A 19,485-nucleotide genomic window follows, 5' to 3' on the forward strand; every position below is an offset into this window, starting at 1 on the left:
CGCCTCAGCAACATGCTACACAAAATAAATAGTAAAAGCTGGAGAGAAGCGATTTCATCAAAACTCAGTTTAGTGCCTCTCAGAATGAGACAGGAAACAGGTCTCTGAGTAAACCCTTCTCTCGTGCTTAGCAATCCGGGATGGAAAACAACCGTTCATCCAACCCTCCCTATTGCCAGATACTGCAAACGAGGAAGAAAATGATTCCAGTCCTTGCATAAAATGTACAAAAAAGGGTGGAGACCATGAGCCCACACAGTGCATTAGTGAATTAAGAGGGATTTGAAACACATCAGACTAGCTGAGCTCATGTCGAGATGATGGCTGCTTACAGTATATTGTTATGAGTACACAAAGCAACACTGCTTAATGTGTGGCCGACTAACTTTGGCCAACCTTTTCAGGCTCATGCAAGACTTCTTCAGGTCTGGCTGGACCCTGTACAGCATGTTGAACGGACAAAGCCAAAAGCCTTATAAATACAACTAATAATCCAAAAAGAGGCTAAATAAACCTCTCAAATCAGATGTCGTACAGATCTATCTTCATAAAGTGAAGCCGATAAGTAAACATAACACTGTCACACATGCTGTGGAACTTCATCATGCTACTAAAACTACAAATAACTCAACTGGCCTTCCAACAAAACGAGACCGCAACATATACATATATATATACATATATATACATATATATATAAAATGTTTGTTTATCAATAGATCATAGGGAAAGAACTTGTAAATTAATTAATATGCTTAAAAAAAAAAATTCACATATACAATATAATAAAAGGGGAACAGGCAGTTTTAGGCCGTTGATCCCAGTTTAAATTTTAGGATTTAGTGGCCGACCGAGAACATCTTGCATTGTTGTTTTAACTTCAACTTTGACAAAACTGGAACTTCACCAGAACCATTTCCTCTTCCCTCTGTGTAGAGGGCAGAAACTGAAAGAAAAGTGCAGTATTACACTGTGGATGACCTTCTTCCCCATAAGGGGGTTAGTTTAGACTTGAGCTTATTATCTGTCAAGTATCCCAAAAATCAAAACTAGTGACATTTGTTACTACATCATTTAAAACATTACATTTAGTTTGGTTAGTGAATATTTTTTGGTCAGTCTTCACTTTAAAATAAATATCTGATTAGTTTTCATGCTGTGAGATCAAAAATCAACGGATCAGACCTTAAAAATCCCCTAAATAGTAACAGTCGCTTAATAATAACCTTCAAGACATGCTTTAACCTACGCTGGAAGAAGACAGCACATACTGTACAAGCCAATTCAGCTGCCTCATCTTCAAAATAGCATTTCTATTCCTCTCAGATTCCTTCCTGTACCAACATCTCACCCTCAGCCCTTTAAAAGTGCGAAGGCGCTCGATCATAGAACTCCAGTTTCTGAGCTGCGCCCTGTAAACGTGCTCTCTGACCAACGTAACATTGTTTCAAAATCAGCGAGACACATTTTACAGCGCTAGTCCTTCATCTCACTTACTGCACCAGCTGGACTTAATACAAACCCTCTGTTTGTCAACACTCCATTCAGTAGTATTCAGTCATGTTGTCCCAGGACAAATAATAGAAAGCATTTTTGTAGTCCTGTGGGACTAGATTTCTACTGAAAAAACTGGAGTAACAAGAGTCATTAAATATCATCCTAATGAGATTCATCTTAGCAAAGACCTTAAAACCTGAATACAGCAATAAGTGTAACCTTAGCAAGATAAACACAAACATAACTTAATTCAGTCTAATGTATTTCTATAAGAATTCTTTCAGTCTAATGTGGTTCTAGAAAAGCAAGACGCCCATTTTATGTTTCATTAGCGAGAAAACAAGAAGAAAAGATTTAGAGAAGAGAATTACAGAGCGCTTACTTTTCGACCAAATTCTTCGGTCCAAGGTGTCAATAAGCAGCTCAAACTCCCAGCAAGCAGAGAGCTAACAGTCCAGAGTCAAGAATCAAGTTATTATGATGATGCTTCTCAGAGCCACAAATCAGAAAGGATAAAGTGATGATGGTGTGTTTGGTCCCGGCAGACAGTGGGCCCAGCCCTCAGCTCCAGGAGATCAGTCTTACACACTCAGCTTCCCCCGTTCATCTCTGCTGGGCCTTTGGGTACAAGCAGACTCATGCGTCCCGCGGAGCTCGCTGCACTTTTGATCACCTCCATCCATCTGCAGACATCCCAGCATGTTTTAGCATACCAAATAATCTTTTGTTATAGAAGAAAAAATAACTAAGGCTGTTCATTTAGCATTAATAATAAATGAAAAAAAAAAAACTTCAAAAGTATTATGTATTGAATTGTAATGAAATTATTTTGTATGTTTTTATTAGCAAGAATAAGCAATTATTTGCGAGTAATAATGACATACAGTACTGTTCAAACATTTGGAGTCACTAATTTTATTTATTTATTTATTTTTAAGTAATTAATACTTTCATTTAGAAAGGATTCATCGGATTGATCAAAAGGCATTTATAATGTTATCGGCACTGACAGCCTTGTGGGCAGTGCGCCAACATATAGCGCCGTTACGTTACTAGCATCCCGAGTTCGAATCCCGGCTTGAGGACCTTTTCCTATCCCACCCCCCTCTCTCTCTCCCGCTTCACTTCCTGTCACTTCTACACTGTCCTATACTAATAAAAAGTCAAAAAAACACCACAAAAAAAAAGGCATTAAAATTTTTTTTTTTTTAATTTATTTTTGCCTCTATTTTCATAGGACAGTTGGTAGACAGGAAGTGAAATGGGAGAGAAAGAGAGAGGGGGGAATTGGGAAAGGTCCACGAGCTGGGATTCAAACTCGGGATGCCCAAAGTGCAATGACGCTATATGTCGACCTGCTGCCCACGAGGCTATCAGCAGTTTCTTCATTTTTAACTTTCTATTCATCAAAGAAACCTGAAAAAAACGTATCACGGTTTCCACAAAAAGGAGTAGCACAACTGTCTTCAACATTGATTATAATCATAAAAAGTGTGTCTTAAGCACCAAATCAGCATATTAGAATGATTTCTGAAGGATCATGTGACAATGAAGACTGGAGTAATGATGCTGAAAATGTAGCTTTGCCATCACTGGAATTGACACATTTTAAAATAAGTTATTTTAAATTGTATTAAAATTTTACAGTATCACTCATTTTACTGTATGTTCATCAAATAATTGCAGCCTTGGTGAGCATAAGAGACTTCTTTCAAAAATTCATTTAATAAAATCTTACCGATCACAAACTTTAGGACGGCACTGTACATTAATTTGATAAATTACCAAATCATTAACCACTGAAATCAACTAACAGCCCTATGATTACATAATTAATATGAAACAAAGAATAACCAAAATAATCATTTTTAAATAAATTATATTCATTTTTTTTTTTTATCCATACCTTTCAAATGTATACTCGCTCTCTGCCCTGAAGAAGTAAACATGGGATTTGAACTGCAGCTTGAAGACGTACTCCTTATGGATGCTATCCGAATCCCCTGGGGTGCTGACTGTGTAACCTAGCAACGGCAGACTGGCCAGGGGGAAGTCATCCTGGAACAAAAACAAGAATTAATTATAAATTATCCAGGCCTTTAGACCTTCTACAGGAAGTTTAATCGTCCAGAATGAACATCAAATACATCAAAAAGCTGTTATTACCTGGTGTGTCTTATAGAAGAACAGGCAGAAGTTGGTGAAGACGACCCAGAGTTTCTGCCAGCCGTTGCTGTTCTTGAACTTCCTTAGTAGGTAACCAGACAGCTGGTTCTGTAATGGAGGGCAACAGGAAGTTTTGAAATTCAACTGCTACAACACAGCAAGAACCCCTCATTCACAAAAGACCATTGGTGCTGCATTAGAGTTTAATGAAATTTACAGCTATACAAAACACGGAAAGAATAAGCTGAAGAAGAGAGTACCACTTTTCCAAATGAGCAGTTAAAAAAAGAAATCATAACAGAAAAGTCTCAATTTCACTGGCAGAGCTTGAACTCTTCTACACATATTTATTACGAGTGAGAAATGTCTAAAAATGGGTCATAATGAATTTGCAATGAAAGACCAAAGTCATCCAGTTTCAAAAAGAGTTGGTAATTCGATGTCACAAGTGACAGATAGACCTGGTGACGCAAATGTACACATCTTAGTCTATATAAAAAAAAAATAATTTTTTTTAAATATTTGATTTATTAACAAATCTCATGAATTATTAATTCATAAATACAGTATAATTTAATTTAAGGGTGTCACACCACATGATATTTTAAAACATTGACTAGCCTTTCCTGGTCATAAAACAGTCAAATGATCTGTTATTTTGAAAAACTTTGTCACCGTCCTGAGGATGTTTATTTTTTTCTACAATTTGGTGGCACCACATGAAAAAAAGGTTGGCTAACACAAAAAAAAAAAAAAAAAAGTAATAATAGAAGTTAAGGATAAATTTCTTAATGTTTATTTTTTTGGACAATTTTGATTTATTTAATTATGATTTTTCTTTGTGATATAAGGTCAGATGTATCATCAATCAGGCCTACGTTTTGTAATATATAGCCCTACATAAACCACAAGATAGATAGATAGATAGATGGATATTTTGATTTAATGTTAATGTATTTTTAAATAAATTAAAGGGCTCATATGATGTGATTTCAATTTTTCCTTTCTCTTTGGAGTGTTACAAGCTCTTGGTGCATAAAGAAGATCTGTAAAGTTGCAAAGACTAAAGTCTAAAATCCAAAGAGATATTCTTTATAAAATGTAAGAGTCAGCCACACCTACCTAAAACGGCTCGTTCTAACACGCCCCCACATATCTACCTCACTATGTGGGAAGATTTGCATAACGCCACCCAAATGTTCACGCAAAGAAAGAAGGTTTAGCAGCATCATATGACCCCTTTAAAACAAGGATGAATTTAGATAATCAAGGATCACTGTATTTTAATGTTTTGTGAAGTTTTCATATTCAAGTGAAGGTCTTCAAAACCTCATTGGTACCTGGTTCATGCGCAGATAATCATTGAGAGAAAGGTTCTGGTTTCGGTACCAGCACACGAGTGATGGTGTTGGGTCTCTGGCCCTGACCGAGCAGGTACCGAGGGGGGAGCTCTGGAGACACGGCTGGAGAACTGAATACTGAGAGCAGGCAGGCAGGCAGGCAGGCAAACGGAGCACAGAAACAGATGTAAACAGGAAGGAGGACAGATAATGTGGTGCAGAGAAAGTGATGAAGACAAAAAGAAGAACAGAAGAAGAACAGAAGACACAAAGAGTGTTAGAAAGTTAGCTTTCAATCCCTAAGTGAGGAAAAAAAGACAGATCGAAAATTCTTCAAATCATATAAGAAATGTTAGAAGAAATGAAGCATCCATGAAAATGTTCATTCATTCATTCAATTTCATTCCAAAAGGCAGTTACTGATGGACAAATAAAGAGGAAAAAATGTTACAGACATAAAAACATGGAAGGGGAAGGGTGGAGAAGCTACTGGATGTGGCGTAACTGGAAAATATGAGGGTGAAGAAAAAGGAGACAGCAACAGAAAAAGATCCAAGAGTCTTTGCCCCTCATTCACAAGCTACGGTTGCAGTCCAGACCTCAACAGCCAGCCTCAGAGATGTGTGTGTGCTTGTGTGTACGTTCATGTCTGTAAAGCTCAAACTGGGTGAATCTCACAAAACCTCTTAAAGCAAGAGTCAATTTTCACCCCAAAACTGGTATTTAAACACATTATTAAACATTTAAATTATTATTCACACTGAATTTATGATAAAAAAAACTGGGTTGGAGAGCATGAGATTTTTTTTTTGCATTACAGTACTCACAATTCAGAGTGAAAATGTTTATAGCTGACATGAAAATAATAAGAAGAAGAAGAAAAAGAAGGAGAAGGAGGAGAAGAAGAAGAAGGAGGAGGAGGAGAAGGAGAAGAAGAATACAACAACAACCATAATATATAAGTTGTAAGTTGATGATAAAATTAAAAAAATAAATGAACTAATTCAACTGATTATTTAAAAATGAAGTGTATAAATATATTGTAGAATATTTGTTGTACTGAATTAGCAGAAAACAAAAATATGATCGCAAAGGATGATATTTTTTTCATTACAGTACTGACAATTCAGGGTAATAATAATAAATGCAAGTACTGAATTTATGACAAAAAGAAACTGTAAAACATGAAAAGGAAGGAAGGAAGGAAGGAAAGCAGACGGACGGACGGACAGAAAGAAAGAAAGAAAGAACAGACGAACAGAAAGAGAGAGAAAGAGAGAGAAAGAGAGAAAGAAAGAAAGAAGGAAAGAAGGAAAGAAAGAAAGAAAGAAAGAAAGAAAGAAAGAAGTCTTATTTTATCCAAAATATTTGTTTCTTTTGATTCTGGGGTGAAATATGACCCAAACACTACAGTCACGTTCCTTCATTTGTACACTGCAGCTGTTGTCAAGACCTTCACAATCAGTCTCCATGAAGACTGTAAATGATTGCATGTTTGTGTGCGCAAGTGTGTAAATGCTACCTCCACGGCTAGGCTGTGGTCAGACATAGAGACGCTGGTGTTGCGGTGCCAGCACACGTGCATGGTGGTGTTGGCCCTGTGGTGGCTCTGCTTGTCCAGAGAGCAGCGGGAAGAGTTCATGTCATCCTCTGACTCCTGCTCCAGAGACACTTCATCTGATGATCCTTACGATTGTGCGGAGGGAGAGGAAGAAAAGAGGAGAGGGGAGAGAGAGGAGGAGCAATGGGAAGGGATGGGGTTTACATCTACTTCAGGATCAGTGATAAGGAGGCTAAGGGACAAAAACACATCACTTCCTGCACAGTGGATGAATACATTGTAAGCAGGCTTGAGATACTTACTGTTGGAGCGATCACACAGGCTTGGGTCCAACAGAAGATCTGATTTCTCCTGACATTTCTTTGACATGTCAATAGCCATGTTCAGATCTTCAATCCATTTGTTCATCTCTACTTTGGAACTGTGGAGGAGAAAGAGTCTCTTACTGAAAGATGATAAACAGCAAAATTCTGTCATTATTTACTCACCCTCAAGTCCTTTTTTCCTTCTTCTGTTGAACATAGAAGATATTTTGAAGATTGTGGGTAACAGTTAATAGTGCCCACTGACTTTCCATAGTGTGGGAAAAAAAATACTACGTATGTCAATGAGGACCAGCAACTGTTTGGTTACTCACATTCTTCAAAATATGTTCAGCAGAAGAAGAAAAAAATTGGAACAACTTCAGGGCGAGTAAATTATGACAAAATTGTTATTTTTAGGTGAACTATCCCTTTAAAAGAAATGTTTATTTGAATATAAAAATAATATAATACTACTGTTAATTAAAAAAAAAATCTAAATTTTTTTTTACTATTTTTGAATAAGTCTCTTATGCTCACCCAGGTTACACTTATTATTATTATTATTAATACTGTGAAATATTACAGTTAAAAAAAACTTCAATTTTATTATATTTTTATATATGCAATTTAAATTTGATGTAATTTATTCTTGTGATGGCAATGCAGAATTTTAAGCAGTCATTACTCTCTTACTCTCATTAGTCTTCAGTGTCACATTATCCTTCAGAAATTATTATAATATGCTGATTTGGTGATCAAGTAACATTTCTTGCTATTATCGTTTGTGCCGATTAATATTTTTGTGGAAACTGTGATACATTTTTTTCAAGATTCTTTGATGACCAAAAAAGGACAGATTTATTTTTAAATAGATTTGTTTGTAAAAATATTAATATCTTTACTGTCATGTTGCATCCTTGCTGAATAAAAGTATATAAAAAAACCTTACTGATTCAAAACTTTTTTAATAGCACAATATACAATAAAGGTGTCTAATATAATTTAATTGCATTTTAAAATATATTTGTTATTACTGTTTAAATCTGATCTCATGATTTCAACAGGCTGCCAAATTATTCAGTAACACTTTATTTTAAGATGTCCTTGTTACACGTTACATGTACATACTATTATAATAACAATAAATGATGCATTATTGCATGCAAGTAACCCTAAACCAACCCCTAATCCTAGCCCAAACCATATAGTAAGTACGTGTAGTTAATATTACTCAGTACTTAAATGTATAATTACACTGTAAGAAGGACACCTTAAAATAAAGTGTAACCAATTGTTCTTTATTTTTTTAACATTACTAAAAAAAAAAAAAAAATCGCTGGAATGAAAAAGTTAATAGAATAATTAAGGACTCTAAACCCAAATTTCTCAACCAAATCAAACCAAAACTTCATCATGATTCCCAGTCCTACTTAAACACAGTGTGAAAGCACTTTCTTTCATATGCACGTACCTAGCTGCCACCACAATGGTCCTCTGAGCAGAATATATGGTGAAACAGTGAGGAACAGACCACTCATTCTCACTCTCCTCCACCTGCAAAACATTTAAACACAGTCCAGAGAGAGGCCTGCCAGTTAAACTTAAGGGATCTGTACGACTAGCATTCTTTGGGATAATGTGACTGATCCCATCCCAAAGTGTCAATAATCTACTTGTTAACATCCTGTCTACTAGCAATCCTCATTTCTATTGATGCTTGGGAGGGACAGCAGAAGGAGCTGAGAGGGAAATGCAAAGGCGAGGTGTTGTTTGGGAGTGGAGGATTTTGTGATTTTCTTCATACTCACCGGAGCGTCCAGCACAATGAGCTGCAGACAGGAGCGAAGCATAGACAAGTCCATTGGAACAGTATGTACTGTAAATGCGTTTCTCATTTGGTAATAACTGTTCAAAAATTCAGGGTTTGGGAAAATGTTTAAATGTTTTTGAATGCAACCTCATGTTCACCAAGCCTGCATTTATTTGATCACAAACACCGTAAATACAGTAACATTGTGAAATATCATTACAATTTAAAACAGCTTTTCTATTTTTATATATTTTAAAATACAATTTATTTCTGTGATTGCAAAACTGATTTCTCAGCACTGTTTTAGGAAAACAACCCAGACTACTCCTCTCCAGTCCTTAACAGTTGTAAACAGCTCTTGTAAGTTTATCTTTGAACATGCATCTTGTATGAATTGTGGGCCAGGACAGCGTGTACATTCACATTTTAGCTAACGGCAGATCAAATAAGGCCTGAAAGAACACTGCTTTACGAAAACAAAGCTAAGATGCGAGACAGTGCAGACGTTTAGAGGAAAATGCCAGTGTAAACGTCATTTATCACTGCCTTGCCTGTGTACTTTCATCTGAGAGTTCCCCAGCAAGCCACATTAATTCTAACTTCACTTAAAAACAGCATGCTACTGAGAAAGCCCTATTCTCATGTTTAAAGATGGACAAATCTTCTCAACATAGCACTTGTGCAGAATGTTTGGACAGAGTCATTTGTTAAAAGGCCTTTTAAGGCAAGCTGGTTGACATGAGAGATGAGACACTGAAGTTGAAGTGTGTATACTTCTTTTGCAGGGTAAAATAAAAAAAAAAGTCATTCTTTCATTCATTCTCAAGTCTTTCATCTGTCAAGCGATTATGATCATTTAGCTTTTTAAAACATGTATATTATGTCGAGAACAACTTCTGTACAAATGTGACCCTGGACCACAAAACCAGTCTTACGTCGCTGGGGTATATTTGTAGCAATAGCCAAAAATACATTGTATGGGTCAAAATTATTGATTTTTCTTTTATGCCAAAATATCATTAGGATATTATGTAAAGATCATGTTCCATGAAGATATTTAGTAAATTTCCTACTGTAAATATATTAAAACTTAATTTTTGATTAGTAATATGCATTGCTAAGAACTTAATTTGGACAACTTTAAAGGCGATTTTCTCAATATTTTGATTTTTTTTGCACCCTCAGATTCCAGATGTTCAAATAGCTGTATCTCGGCCAAATATTGTCCTATCCTAACAAACCATACACCAATGGAAAGCTTATTTATTATTGATGTATAAATCTCATTCATGACTGGTTTTGTGGTCCAGGGTCACAAATGTGATGAGTGAATGATTCAAAAACTCAAATGTTCAAAAAAAAAAAGAAAAAAAAAAAAGTCACCATCTACTGGTGTAATAATGAGACAAAGAAAGAATCACCAAAAGAATCAGTGAACAAATCTGAGTCTTTTTCCTGAATAGAATCAAAAGATTCTAGTCACAGGGATTAATCAGAATTGAAGTAGTGGACACACACTGCGTCCGAATATGCCTGATACTTTACTATCCCATAAGGCCACAGGTCGTGCATGGCAGGTAAGCGACACAACTGATGGGTCGCATAAAAGCATGGAGGACGTAGTACAACACTATGTAAATTATTCTATGTAAAACAATTATTTAACAGTGAAGCTCTTCATCAAATGTAATACCAACTCAGTAGGTGTTTTCGGGCAAAACAATAGTATGTCAGGTAATGCCAAGATATGTTGATTTATATTTGGAGCTGACTTTTGATTCCCAGAACCGCCGAATCAAAGAATCAATTCCTTTTAGCATCGACTCCCAGCCCTAACTGAAAGTAATTCGCTGAATTGAACATAACAATTAGTCACGTCAAATCCAACCCCTAGACATTTGATTTCATGATTTGTTAATGCTTTTCTGATGCCTGTGAACACAAGCCACTTAAAAGAAGCTTGGGCCAAGGATTTTGGTATAGACCTGTCTGATGAAACATGGAATGAACGTCTTAGTAGGATCCAATATTGTTCAATAAATGCTTGACATAGGCTGATCCAGTTTAAGGTAGTGCATAGATTGTATTATTCCAAAGTTAGACTAAATAAAACATACAACACTATTTCTCCAATATGTGATCAATGTAAAGCAACAGAGGGCTCCCTATCGCATCTGTTCTGGTTTTGTCCTAACCTGTTTGATTTTTGGAGTAGCATTTTTGACTTTTTTCAAAGGTTTTACAAATCATGTGACAATGTTCAGCATACTGCTGTTTGAAATGTGTACCACTGCATAATGCTTACTGTTTCGCATGCCACAGCAGTACACAGTGTACTTCATTCAGTATGCAGTTTGCTAGTATTCCATTTCAAAAGTAATTCCTGGGAATACTCACAATCATCCCATGCAGAGGAAGCTGTCCATGAACTTTGAACTGATTGGTTGCAGTCACCCCTTTGCTTGTGTACAGCAGCATGTCTGAAAACTTAGATGGAAAAGGTTTTGGTCAACACAGGCAGAAGTTAAAATCAAAACTGCCACATTTGAACAAAGGTTCAGTCTTACAAGAAAAAACATCCTCTGCTGCAGACCCTTTTTGGTGAGCTTGTAGAGACAACCTTCCCTGATAAATTCCTGGAGGAGGAGCAGGGGAAAAAAATGAACTGGGTAGCAGACAATCAATTGTACTTTGACATGTTTGTCCCACAACACTTAATGACTTTAATTAATTATAAAGCAGCAAACTGCAAATCCAATTTCCTTGTTTCTCTGGAACTCTTCATTTTGTAAGATGCTCATATGTAAGGCTGAATCAATGACGTCTATTGTATTCCTTCCAAGCTCTAACCACTACATTACTATCATCCTGCCAGCGGTGTACCACAAATCTTTAGGCAGAGAAATGAGACGAAGACTGCCATGACAATGAGTGTTTGTATCGAGGTTAAATAACTTTTCCAGTGAAGAACATTGCTGTTATTTTGGGTATTATAACCCTCTTTTAAATACCTTTCTCGATAATTTGTCTATTCTGAGTTCTGTGATCCTCTAGCTCAGATTTATCTTTTATCTTATAGATTTCTGCCACATAAAAAGTGTAAATCTAGCAATGCATAGTTACATTTTATACGACTTAGTAAAATACCATGACCATAGTATAATTGGCTCATAACTTTGTAACCGGCTTTAGGGCTGTAAAAAAAAACAAAAAAATTTGAATTTTGAATATTCGTCGAATTTAAAATAAAAATCCACATTCGAATGCGAATTTTAGGTGTGCGTCAGGCAGCCTTAACAGTGGCACACGGAATGCGATAATGTAAATGTCATTGCATTGTAATGTTTTTCATAGCTTATCCAGTTGAACCCACTAGATGTGGCGCTGCTACGTTGTTCATTCAAAATATTGCGGAAAAAGAGAACATCAATGCAGAGATGTTGTTGTTTACGGCAAAACTGAAACCAAGCCGTTCACACAGAACGCATATTTATCGCATTTTCTAGAGGAACATCTATCACCATTGCACCTGTGTCTCACACAAGAGAGACACGTTTAGAAAGCCATGTAAAATTAATGTAAGTTCAACTTTTAAAAAACATGTCTCAAGGCTTTATGCCGGTTTTTCCCCATCCCACTGCATCTCATGTTTTTAAATGAATAAAGTACTCTCTGTGATTGGTTTTCGGTCCTTTGTATTAAACTATACATACATGCATGATGCTGTTTTGTTTCTAATTGTTTAAGCACCTTTATTTATTATATATGGTTTATAAACATTATTTTAAACATTATGCACTTTTTTCAAAGATAGACGTGTTATTTTATTCCTTTGAAGAAATGGGCATAAGTAATATTTTGCTCGATGCGCCCTCTTGTGGCCTCAGGAGAGAAGCCAAAAGCTTTTTTAACCCCTAACTGAAATTATGCCTTTTAAATTCGAATATAATTCGAATATTGATAATATTTAAGTATAAAATTCTAATTTAGTTTTTCAGACATTTTGACAGCCCTAACCAGCTTCCCCCCTGGAAGGAGATATTCTGGATGCAAGTTCATCCACCCACTTTGATGAACCAAAATAAAAATAAAAATGTACAAGGTAACAACTCACTCTTCCCGGAGCTGTAAGGTTCTCAATGCCAATCAGATCCCTCTGAAGTTCTGTCAGCTTCTGAAAGTTCTCCAGTCGAATCAGACTGCTCTGCAGCTGAGCAGCAATCTCTGCAACTTCTTTCAGAGCCTCTGCAAAAATGTAATGTGTAAGTTCATTATCATGCTCAGATCTTAAAGAAAAGTGATTGTACTACTAAAAAAAAACATTTAATGATTTAGCTTGTAGCAGGCTCACCTTTGCAGTCATCGTAGTCTCTGTGCTGGGGGACGTAATGCTTACACAGACGCTCCAGGATGAGTTTGTAGTGCATGAGTCTCTGGATGGGCTTCAGCAGGAAGGTGTTGAGGGGCAGGTAGCACACCTTCTGCAGCTCAAACTCCTTATACACAGTCTCCAACTTCTTCACACGCTTTGTGGCTTTCTCAAGCTCTGTTAACACCTCATCATGCTTCTGCAGATAGCCTGTGAACTCCTGAGATTATGAAGGCAACAACCCCATCCCAAATGATGGATGATCTGAATACTTGCACCAATAAATCAAATTCAAATTAAAGTCGTTCTTGCTTATAGAACTGAACTATAACCTCACCTTCAGAGCACACATGTTGCGCAGCATAACATCTCCAATTCGTTGGTAATCTCCTTTTACATGAGCGTTAGAGCGCCCCTCCCTGTGAACATGTGAAAATGATCAATGGCTGAGACAAAACAGGATTGCCGTACTGAACCTATAGGCAAAAATCATAGTTAATTGGTTTGTTAATAGCGAGAATTGGACCTTAAAATAAAGTGAGACCAAATTTTTCTTGCTAAAAAGTATTAATATCAATCATACAATAGAAGGCATGTAGTAGATTGTATACAACAGATTTTTCACGGTTTTTGATTATGTTGATAATTTAGAGGCCTCGTGTATCAAATAAAATGAAGTAGGCTTTATATGTTAAAATAAATTCAAATTTGTGTAACACTGTCATACGCCAACAAGTTGCAATTTGATAAATAAGAACTGGTACCAGAGAGCCAGCCTTTGGTCAATCTCTTTGAGAAAGCCTCTGTGGAACTCATAGATGGGGTCAATGTTGGAGAACAGGAGGGTCATGAGACCCTCAGGCATTGCGTTTTCTTTAATCACTGCACTGCGGAACCACTGAGGACACACACAGACACACAGACACACACACACACACACACATCAATGTGATTAGACACAGTTCAAAGGCAAAAGATCATCTAAATTAAACATCAAAAGATCATACACACAGCTAATTGACACCATACAGGATACATTGTACAGACAAGCCTCACACACTAAACATGAGTCATGAGCACAGACAGCTCTGCTCACCACTGTGATGACCTCCAGATCCTTCAGGTAAGTCCGCTCTGTTGTCAGAATCTCTTTAGCAATGAAGTAGGCTTTGTCGGTGGGATATCTCTGGAAATAAAAGCATACTTAAAACCACTCTTAGATAAGCTGAATTAAACCCTCTAAACACTATTTAATTTGGCAAGTTAATTTATTTATTTTATGTTCTATGAAATGAATATGGAATGTAGAACATAAAAAGTTAATGCAGAACACAGAAACAAGAACTTAACTTTGCAATTAATATCTAACTTAGAACTTAGATTAACTTGGAACCTAGAAGGTAGCGTAGACCAGGAACCTAGAACTGATAAGTTGACAAAAACTAACATTGAATTTAAACTTCAACTCATACAGCTGAACAAAAAAATTCAAAGCTTAGACCTTAAAAGTTATATGTAGACCTAGTACCAAGAATTTATCTATGAAATTCAGTTATAGTATTTACTTAGAACTTAAAACCTACAATTTACTGTAGAACGCAAAACCCAGAAATGAACATAAAAACGAATGTAGAAGTTATCCTTGAATACACAACCTAGAATTTACGTAAGTTAAATATTAGCACAGTTCAGAAATAAGAAGTTAAAGTAGAGCACATAATTTATCTTTGGAATTAATGTAAACCTTATACGTTAATATAGAAATTCATGTAGAAGTTAGCCAAGAACACACTGTACAACCTCACACACCAAACCTAAAATTGAACTAAAATAGCATATTTTTGAACTTAGTAGGTTAATCTAGAACCTTGAACTTATAATACAGAACTTAGAGCCTAGAAATTAAAGTAGAACTTAAAACCCAAAAGTTAACATTGAAACTAATGTAAAAATTGACCTCAAACACGTAACCTAAAATGTAAACTTACAAGAACATAGAATGTAAGGTAGAACCTAGAACTAATTTTAACCTAACTTCAATTAACTTGGAAATATTTCATGTAATATTTCAAGATACTATTGCATATTTAAAGTGTCAATGTCTAATAAATCTATAAAAGTTGAGGGGTGTGGCAGGGGGTTATTTTAGGTTGGCTGTGCACACCAAGGTTAGCAAAAAGTTTAAAAAGCTTCTTAATCAACCCTAAAATCACAGGGTCATTGTCATAACCTACAATCTAGCAAGTCCCATCAAAGACCACGCAAGCCAAATGGTTCTCTCTCATTTCTTCAAACTTAATCAAATCCAAAGGATGCCCTGAGCTGGGCTTCAACAGTAAACTTTTTGAACTCTTATTCAGGCCCGGGCAGGTTGGCATGCGATCAGTGTACCTTCCTCCTGCCCTCTTCGTCTTCCTCTAGTCTGGCAGTGTCCACCTCATTCAAGATGGGGCTCTGCAGGGGTGAAGGTGCCTGGCCGGGAAGACTGAGAGTGGACATCTGGAAAGAGGGCGACAGGCACAGAGGACCCTTGGTGTTGAAGGGAGAGGGCTGTGGGCTGTCAGTGGTAGAGTCTACGGGATAAAAAAAAAAGGAAGAACATTAATACTGTTGAGGCCATAATAATAATAATAATAATAATAATAATAATAATAATAATAATAAAAGTAAATAGTTTCATATTAAAATTTATTAAATATTTTTATTAAAAATATAAAAGTAAATAAAATGTTTAGGAGCTTATTAAAATGAAATAAATAAAAAATATTGTAATTTAAATACTACTACAACTACTACTAATAATAAAACCTAACAACCACCAAGAATGACCTATGCACTAAAAACCACTCAGCCCTTTATTAAAGCAGAAGAGAGAAACCTATGATATATCAGGAGGAATCACGAGGCTATTCTCACACATTGAGCTATAGTTTGCAGAGCAATAAAACAGCAACGAGAGGAAAAAAAAATAAATAAAAATCATCACACCCATTTTACCACTTGCTATTTTATAAAAAAAAAAAATGAAGATAAGAAACCTGAAAAGAAATGAAAGGTAACACCACGCCTACTGTATATAAAAAGGGATAAATACACGAAGGTGGAAATGGTTTCTTCCTCAAAGAGGAGCAGCTCACGAGGGAAAACAATAATGTAGAAGCTGGGCATAAACAAGGAACTCCAGATAGAAAAAGGTGGCTTTACGACCCGGAAATAATTGCTGCAGAGGATTATCAGCGATACTGCTGGGCTGGTGAGCCGGCAGTGGTTTACAGTTTAACTGGAGTGTCCCAGCAGGGATGACATAGGAGAAGAGGGGAGAGAGAGAAGGGGTCCGGAGCCGGGGTTTGGCAGCCAGCCTGAACAAACACACAGGCAGCGCTCTACACTAGAACGAGGCTGTGGAATGTAGCATAAGAAGTGTATCTGAAACTCTAAAACAACAAACAGACTCATGCTAGATTGTGTTTAGTTTCACATTTTGTATCGAATCCTATTGGTAGGTCATTAGAGTTATAAACTATAGATGATAAATGTGTATCAACACCGTTTAAAATAAACGTTTTGTTAAGAAATTAAGTTTTAATATATACAACATGCATCCCGAGTTATTCACAAACAGTACTGTATACCAACTTGTGTACAGTATCATCTATTGGTCAGAAATGATCTGTTAAAACAAATGTAAAATATAGATACAAAGGACAGGATTTATTTCACTTTATTTCAAAGGTGTGACTTTAAGCTACTTAACTTATCTGTTAAGCACAGATAATGAAGACCAGTGTTTTTATTGTTAACTAAAACTAAACTTGCTAAAATCATTTTCAGCAATTAAAATAAAGCAAAATGAAAAAAAAAAAAAAAGAAAAAAAAAAGTTGCCTTGGCAACTGACTGAAATATGTATGTACTATATGTACACATATGTACTAAAATTACTAAAAGTAAAACCAAAATAAAAAAAATACAAGAAAAAAACAAAAACAAAAATAAACAAAACGAGAAATTTCTAAAACTAACAATATAAAAGTAAAGGGGAATTCAAAATATTAATAAATACTTTTATTGTATAAAATTAATACTAAAATAACACTGATTACATTTGTACTGAAATCCTACATTGAACATTGATGAACCAAAAAGAAATCAACATAGAGGGCAAATGGACATCTGGGGCCCGTTCTTCGTACGTCGCTTATTACATCCGAGATAAAATGTCACTCGACGTACGATAAACGGGCCCCTGATATGGGCTCAGCATTAGCACCGTTTACAAATTCAGCTAATTTTTTTCCTGATGGCTAGTACAGTATTTGCAACCACGTTCTCTTAAGATTTTTACAAGCTAAAACTGATAAAGTTACTTGAATTAGTAACAAAACACCAGGGCATTATCCTTGATTTACTGATTATTCCCTTATTTGTAACATTTAACATATAGGTAGAAGGAATAGAAATGACACATTGGCTCCCACTAGTTTTAGCATTGCTCCCACTTTCCTGCCCATCGGCTCGATTTTCCTCTAGTATTTTAGTTCAACCACAAACTCTGGAAGAAACGATAATAGGTGGCTCAAGACGTTGTTGACACTGGCACTGATCCATGCCATTGAGAACAGCTCCTTAAATATAGAACTAATCAAAATAACACTGCAAACCACAAATCCTGAAAAACCCATTAAGGTCACAAAAAAAAAAGCATTCCAGTAGTTTAAGAAAACTGTATTAGGTTTTAATGAACACCATATTATAGTTGCAGTAGGTAAGGTATGGACACAGGTTATTACAGGGGCTAATGGAGTTTCTGTTTTTAAAGTCATTTGCTGCACTTAAATTATTTTTAAAATGGTACAAAAAAAAAGCCTGAAATCCCAGTTACCCAAAAGGTAACTTAATTATGAAACGCACACACACATAAGTACACTATTTTCACATTAGTACATTAAGAACCTTGTATTTATATAGCTCTTAATTTCAGAATAAAATTGGAAAAAAATTAAAAATAAAAAGTATACCGAGGAAGCACAAAGCAAAGCACAAGGCAGGTAAAGAAAGGCAAATCTGGTCAGGTTCTCTTTTGTCATCAGATCCCCCAAAGCACTAGGAATACCTCTTTTTTTTGTATTAAAAACATATGCAGTATTGTGATTCATTGTCACTTAACAGCATTTCTATTTGAAATACTTTGAACGTTTACATTAAAAGCCTAAAAAAAAAAACCTCTGCAAAAAAACATATATACGTGACCCTGGACCACAAAACCAGTCTTAAGTCGCTGGGGTATATTTGTAACAATAGCCAAAAATACATTGTATAGGTCAAAATTATGGATTTTTCTTTTATATCAAAAATCATTATGATATTAAGTAAAGATCATGTTCCATGAAGATATTTAGTAAATTTCCTACTGTAAATATATTAAAACTTAATTTTTGACTAGTAATATGCATTACTAAGAATTAATTTTCTCAGTATTTTGCTTTTTTTGCACCTCAGATTCCAGATTTTCAAATAGTTGCATCTCGGTCAAATATGGTCCTATCCTAACAAACCAGACATCAATGGAAATCTTATTTATTCAGCTTTCATGTGACATATAAATCTCAATTTCGAAAAATTGACCCTTATGACTGGTTTTGTGGTCCAGGGTCACATATGTATGTATATATATACATATATATATATATATATATATATATATGTGTGTGTGTGTGTGTGTGTGTGTGCGCGCAATGTAGATTGTTATAAATACCAAAAAAGTAATATTAATTTGAGACACCTGTTTTTCCCTACCATAACATGTATATTTTGCATCTCTTATAAGAAACACTTAAACAGCCATACTGCAAAAAAAAAAAACTGTGCATGTGTAAAATGCACAAATAAAGTGTGCATGTAAACAAATCAGAACACATCACTAGCTTTTAAAACATTGCTATTGATCTGGGGGCAAAAATAAATGGTGAACTTCAATACTTACTATGGAGTGTATCTACTATTAAAAGAGGGTGTATCATGTGTTTTGAAATGTATCTGAAGTGCTAGGATGTGTTGGGTGAGTGCTAAAAATGGTTCATAGCTATACATTAGAATAATCATGATCTGTAATATAGAAAAACTCTTCAGGGAGAACAGTGTAATATTAAAAAACACTGATAGAGCACACTGATTATATATTAGTCCAGACTCAAGAACAGTCATGTAACTGGCACACATTCACAATCTGAGATACTGACGTGTTTGACAGAAATAAGACTATTTGAGGTCTAGGCTAAATATTTGAGGTAAATAAAAATTGGTTTCTTGAAAATAAATCTGCTTTGTGTGTCAAATGGACAGTGAAATCTAAACCACAACAGCTCTCAAAAAGCAAACTGTTTACTATGGATGATATGAGAGAAGACGACTAGACCAGGAACATTATGGGTTTTCATTA

General features: G+C 35.6%; 1 protein-coding gene across 5 annotated transcripts in view; it reads right to left on the bottom strand.

The window, feature by feature from the left end:
• Positions 1 to 765: 765 nt before the first annotated feature.
• LOC107694112 (FERM, RhoGEF and pleckstrin domain-containing protein 2-like) overlaps positions 766 to 19,485 on the bottom strand; it is a 64,035-nt gene continuing 45,315 nt past the window's right edge. The window contains exons 14-29 of one of the 5 annotated variants that reach the window (XM_016493706.1): positions 15,440 to 15,621; positions 14,145 to 14,234; positions 13,813 to 13,946; positions 13,386 to 13,467; positions 13,031 to 13,268; positions 12,794 to 12,924; positions 11,247 to 11,315; positions 11,077 to 11,166; positions 8,678 to 8,698; positions 8,341 to 8,423; positions 6,867 to 6,985; positions 6,526 to 6,689; positions 5,004 to 5,141; positions 3,664 to 3,771; positions 3,404 to 3,555; positions 766 to 2,180 (exon numbers count right to left, since the gene is read on the bottom strand). In XM_016493706.1, coding sequence (XP_016349192.1) covers positions 2,087 to 2,180; positions 3,404 to 3,555; positions 3,664 to 3,771; positions 5,004 to 5,141; positions 6,526 to 6,689; positions 6,867 to 6,985; positions 8,341 to 8,423; positions 8,678 to 8,698; positions 11,077 to 11,166; positions 11,247 to 11,315; positions 12,794 to 12,924; positions 13,031 to 13,268; positions 13,386 to 13,467; positions 13,813 to 13,946; positions 14,145 to 14,234; positions 15,440 to 15,621 — 1,895 coding nt within the window. In that variant the 3' untranslated portion in view covers positions 766 to 2,086. Of the gene's footprint in view, positions 2,181 to 3,403; positions 3,556 to 3,663; positions 3,772 to 5,003; positions 5,142 to 6,525; positions 6,690 to 6,866; positions 6,986 to 8,340; positions 8,424 to 8,677; positions 8,699 to 11,076; positions 11,167 to 11,246; positions 11,316 to 12,793; positions 12,925 to 13,030; positions 13,269 to 13,385; positions 13,468 to 13,812; positions 13,947 to 14,144; positions 14,235 to 15,439; positions 15,622 to 19,485 lie in introns of those variants that run through there. The other 4 variants (XM_016493707.1, XM_016493708.1, XM_016493710.1 and 1 more) reach the window with 4 other exon arrangements.

Source organism: Sinocyclocheilus anshuiensis, unplaced genomic scaffold (assembly GCF_001515605.1).
Source record: "Sinocyclocheilus anshuiensis isolate Anshui unplaced genomic scaffold, SAMN03320099.WGS_v1.1 scaffold1530, whole genome shotgun sequence".
Lineage (NCBI taxonomy): Eukaryota > Metazoa > Chordata > Actinopteri > Cypriniformes > Cyprinidae > Sinocyclocheilus > Sinocyclocheilus anshuiensis.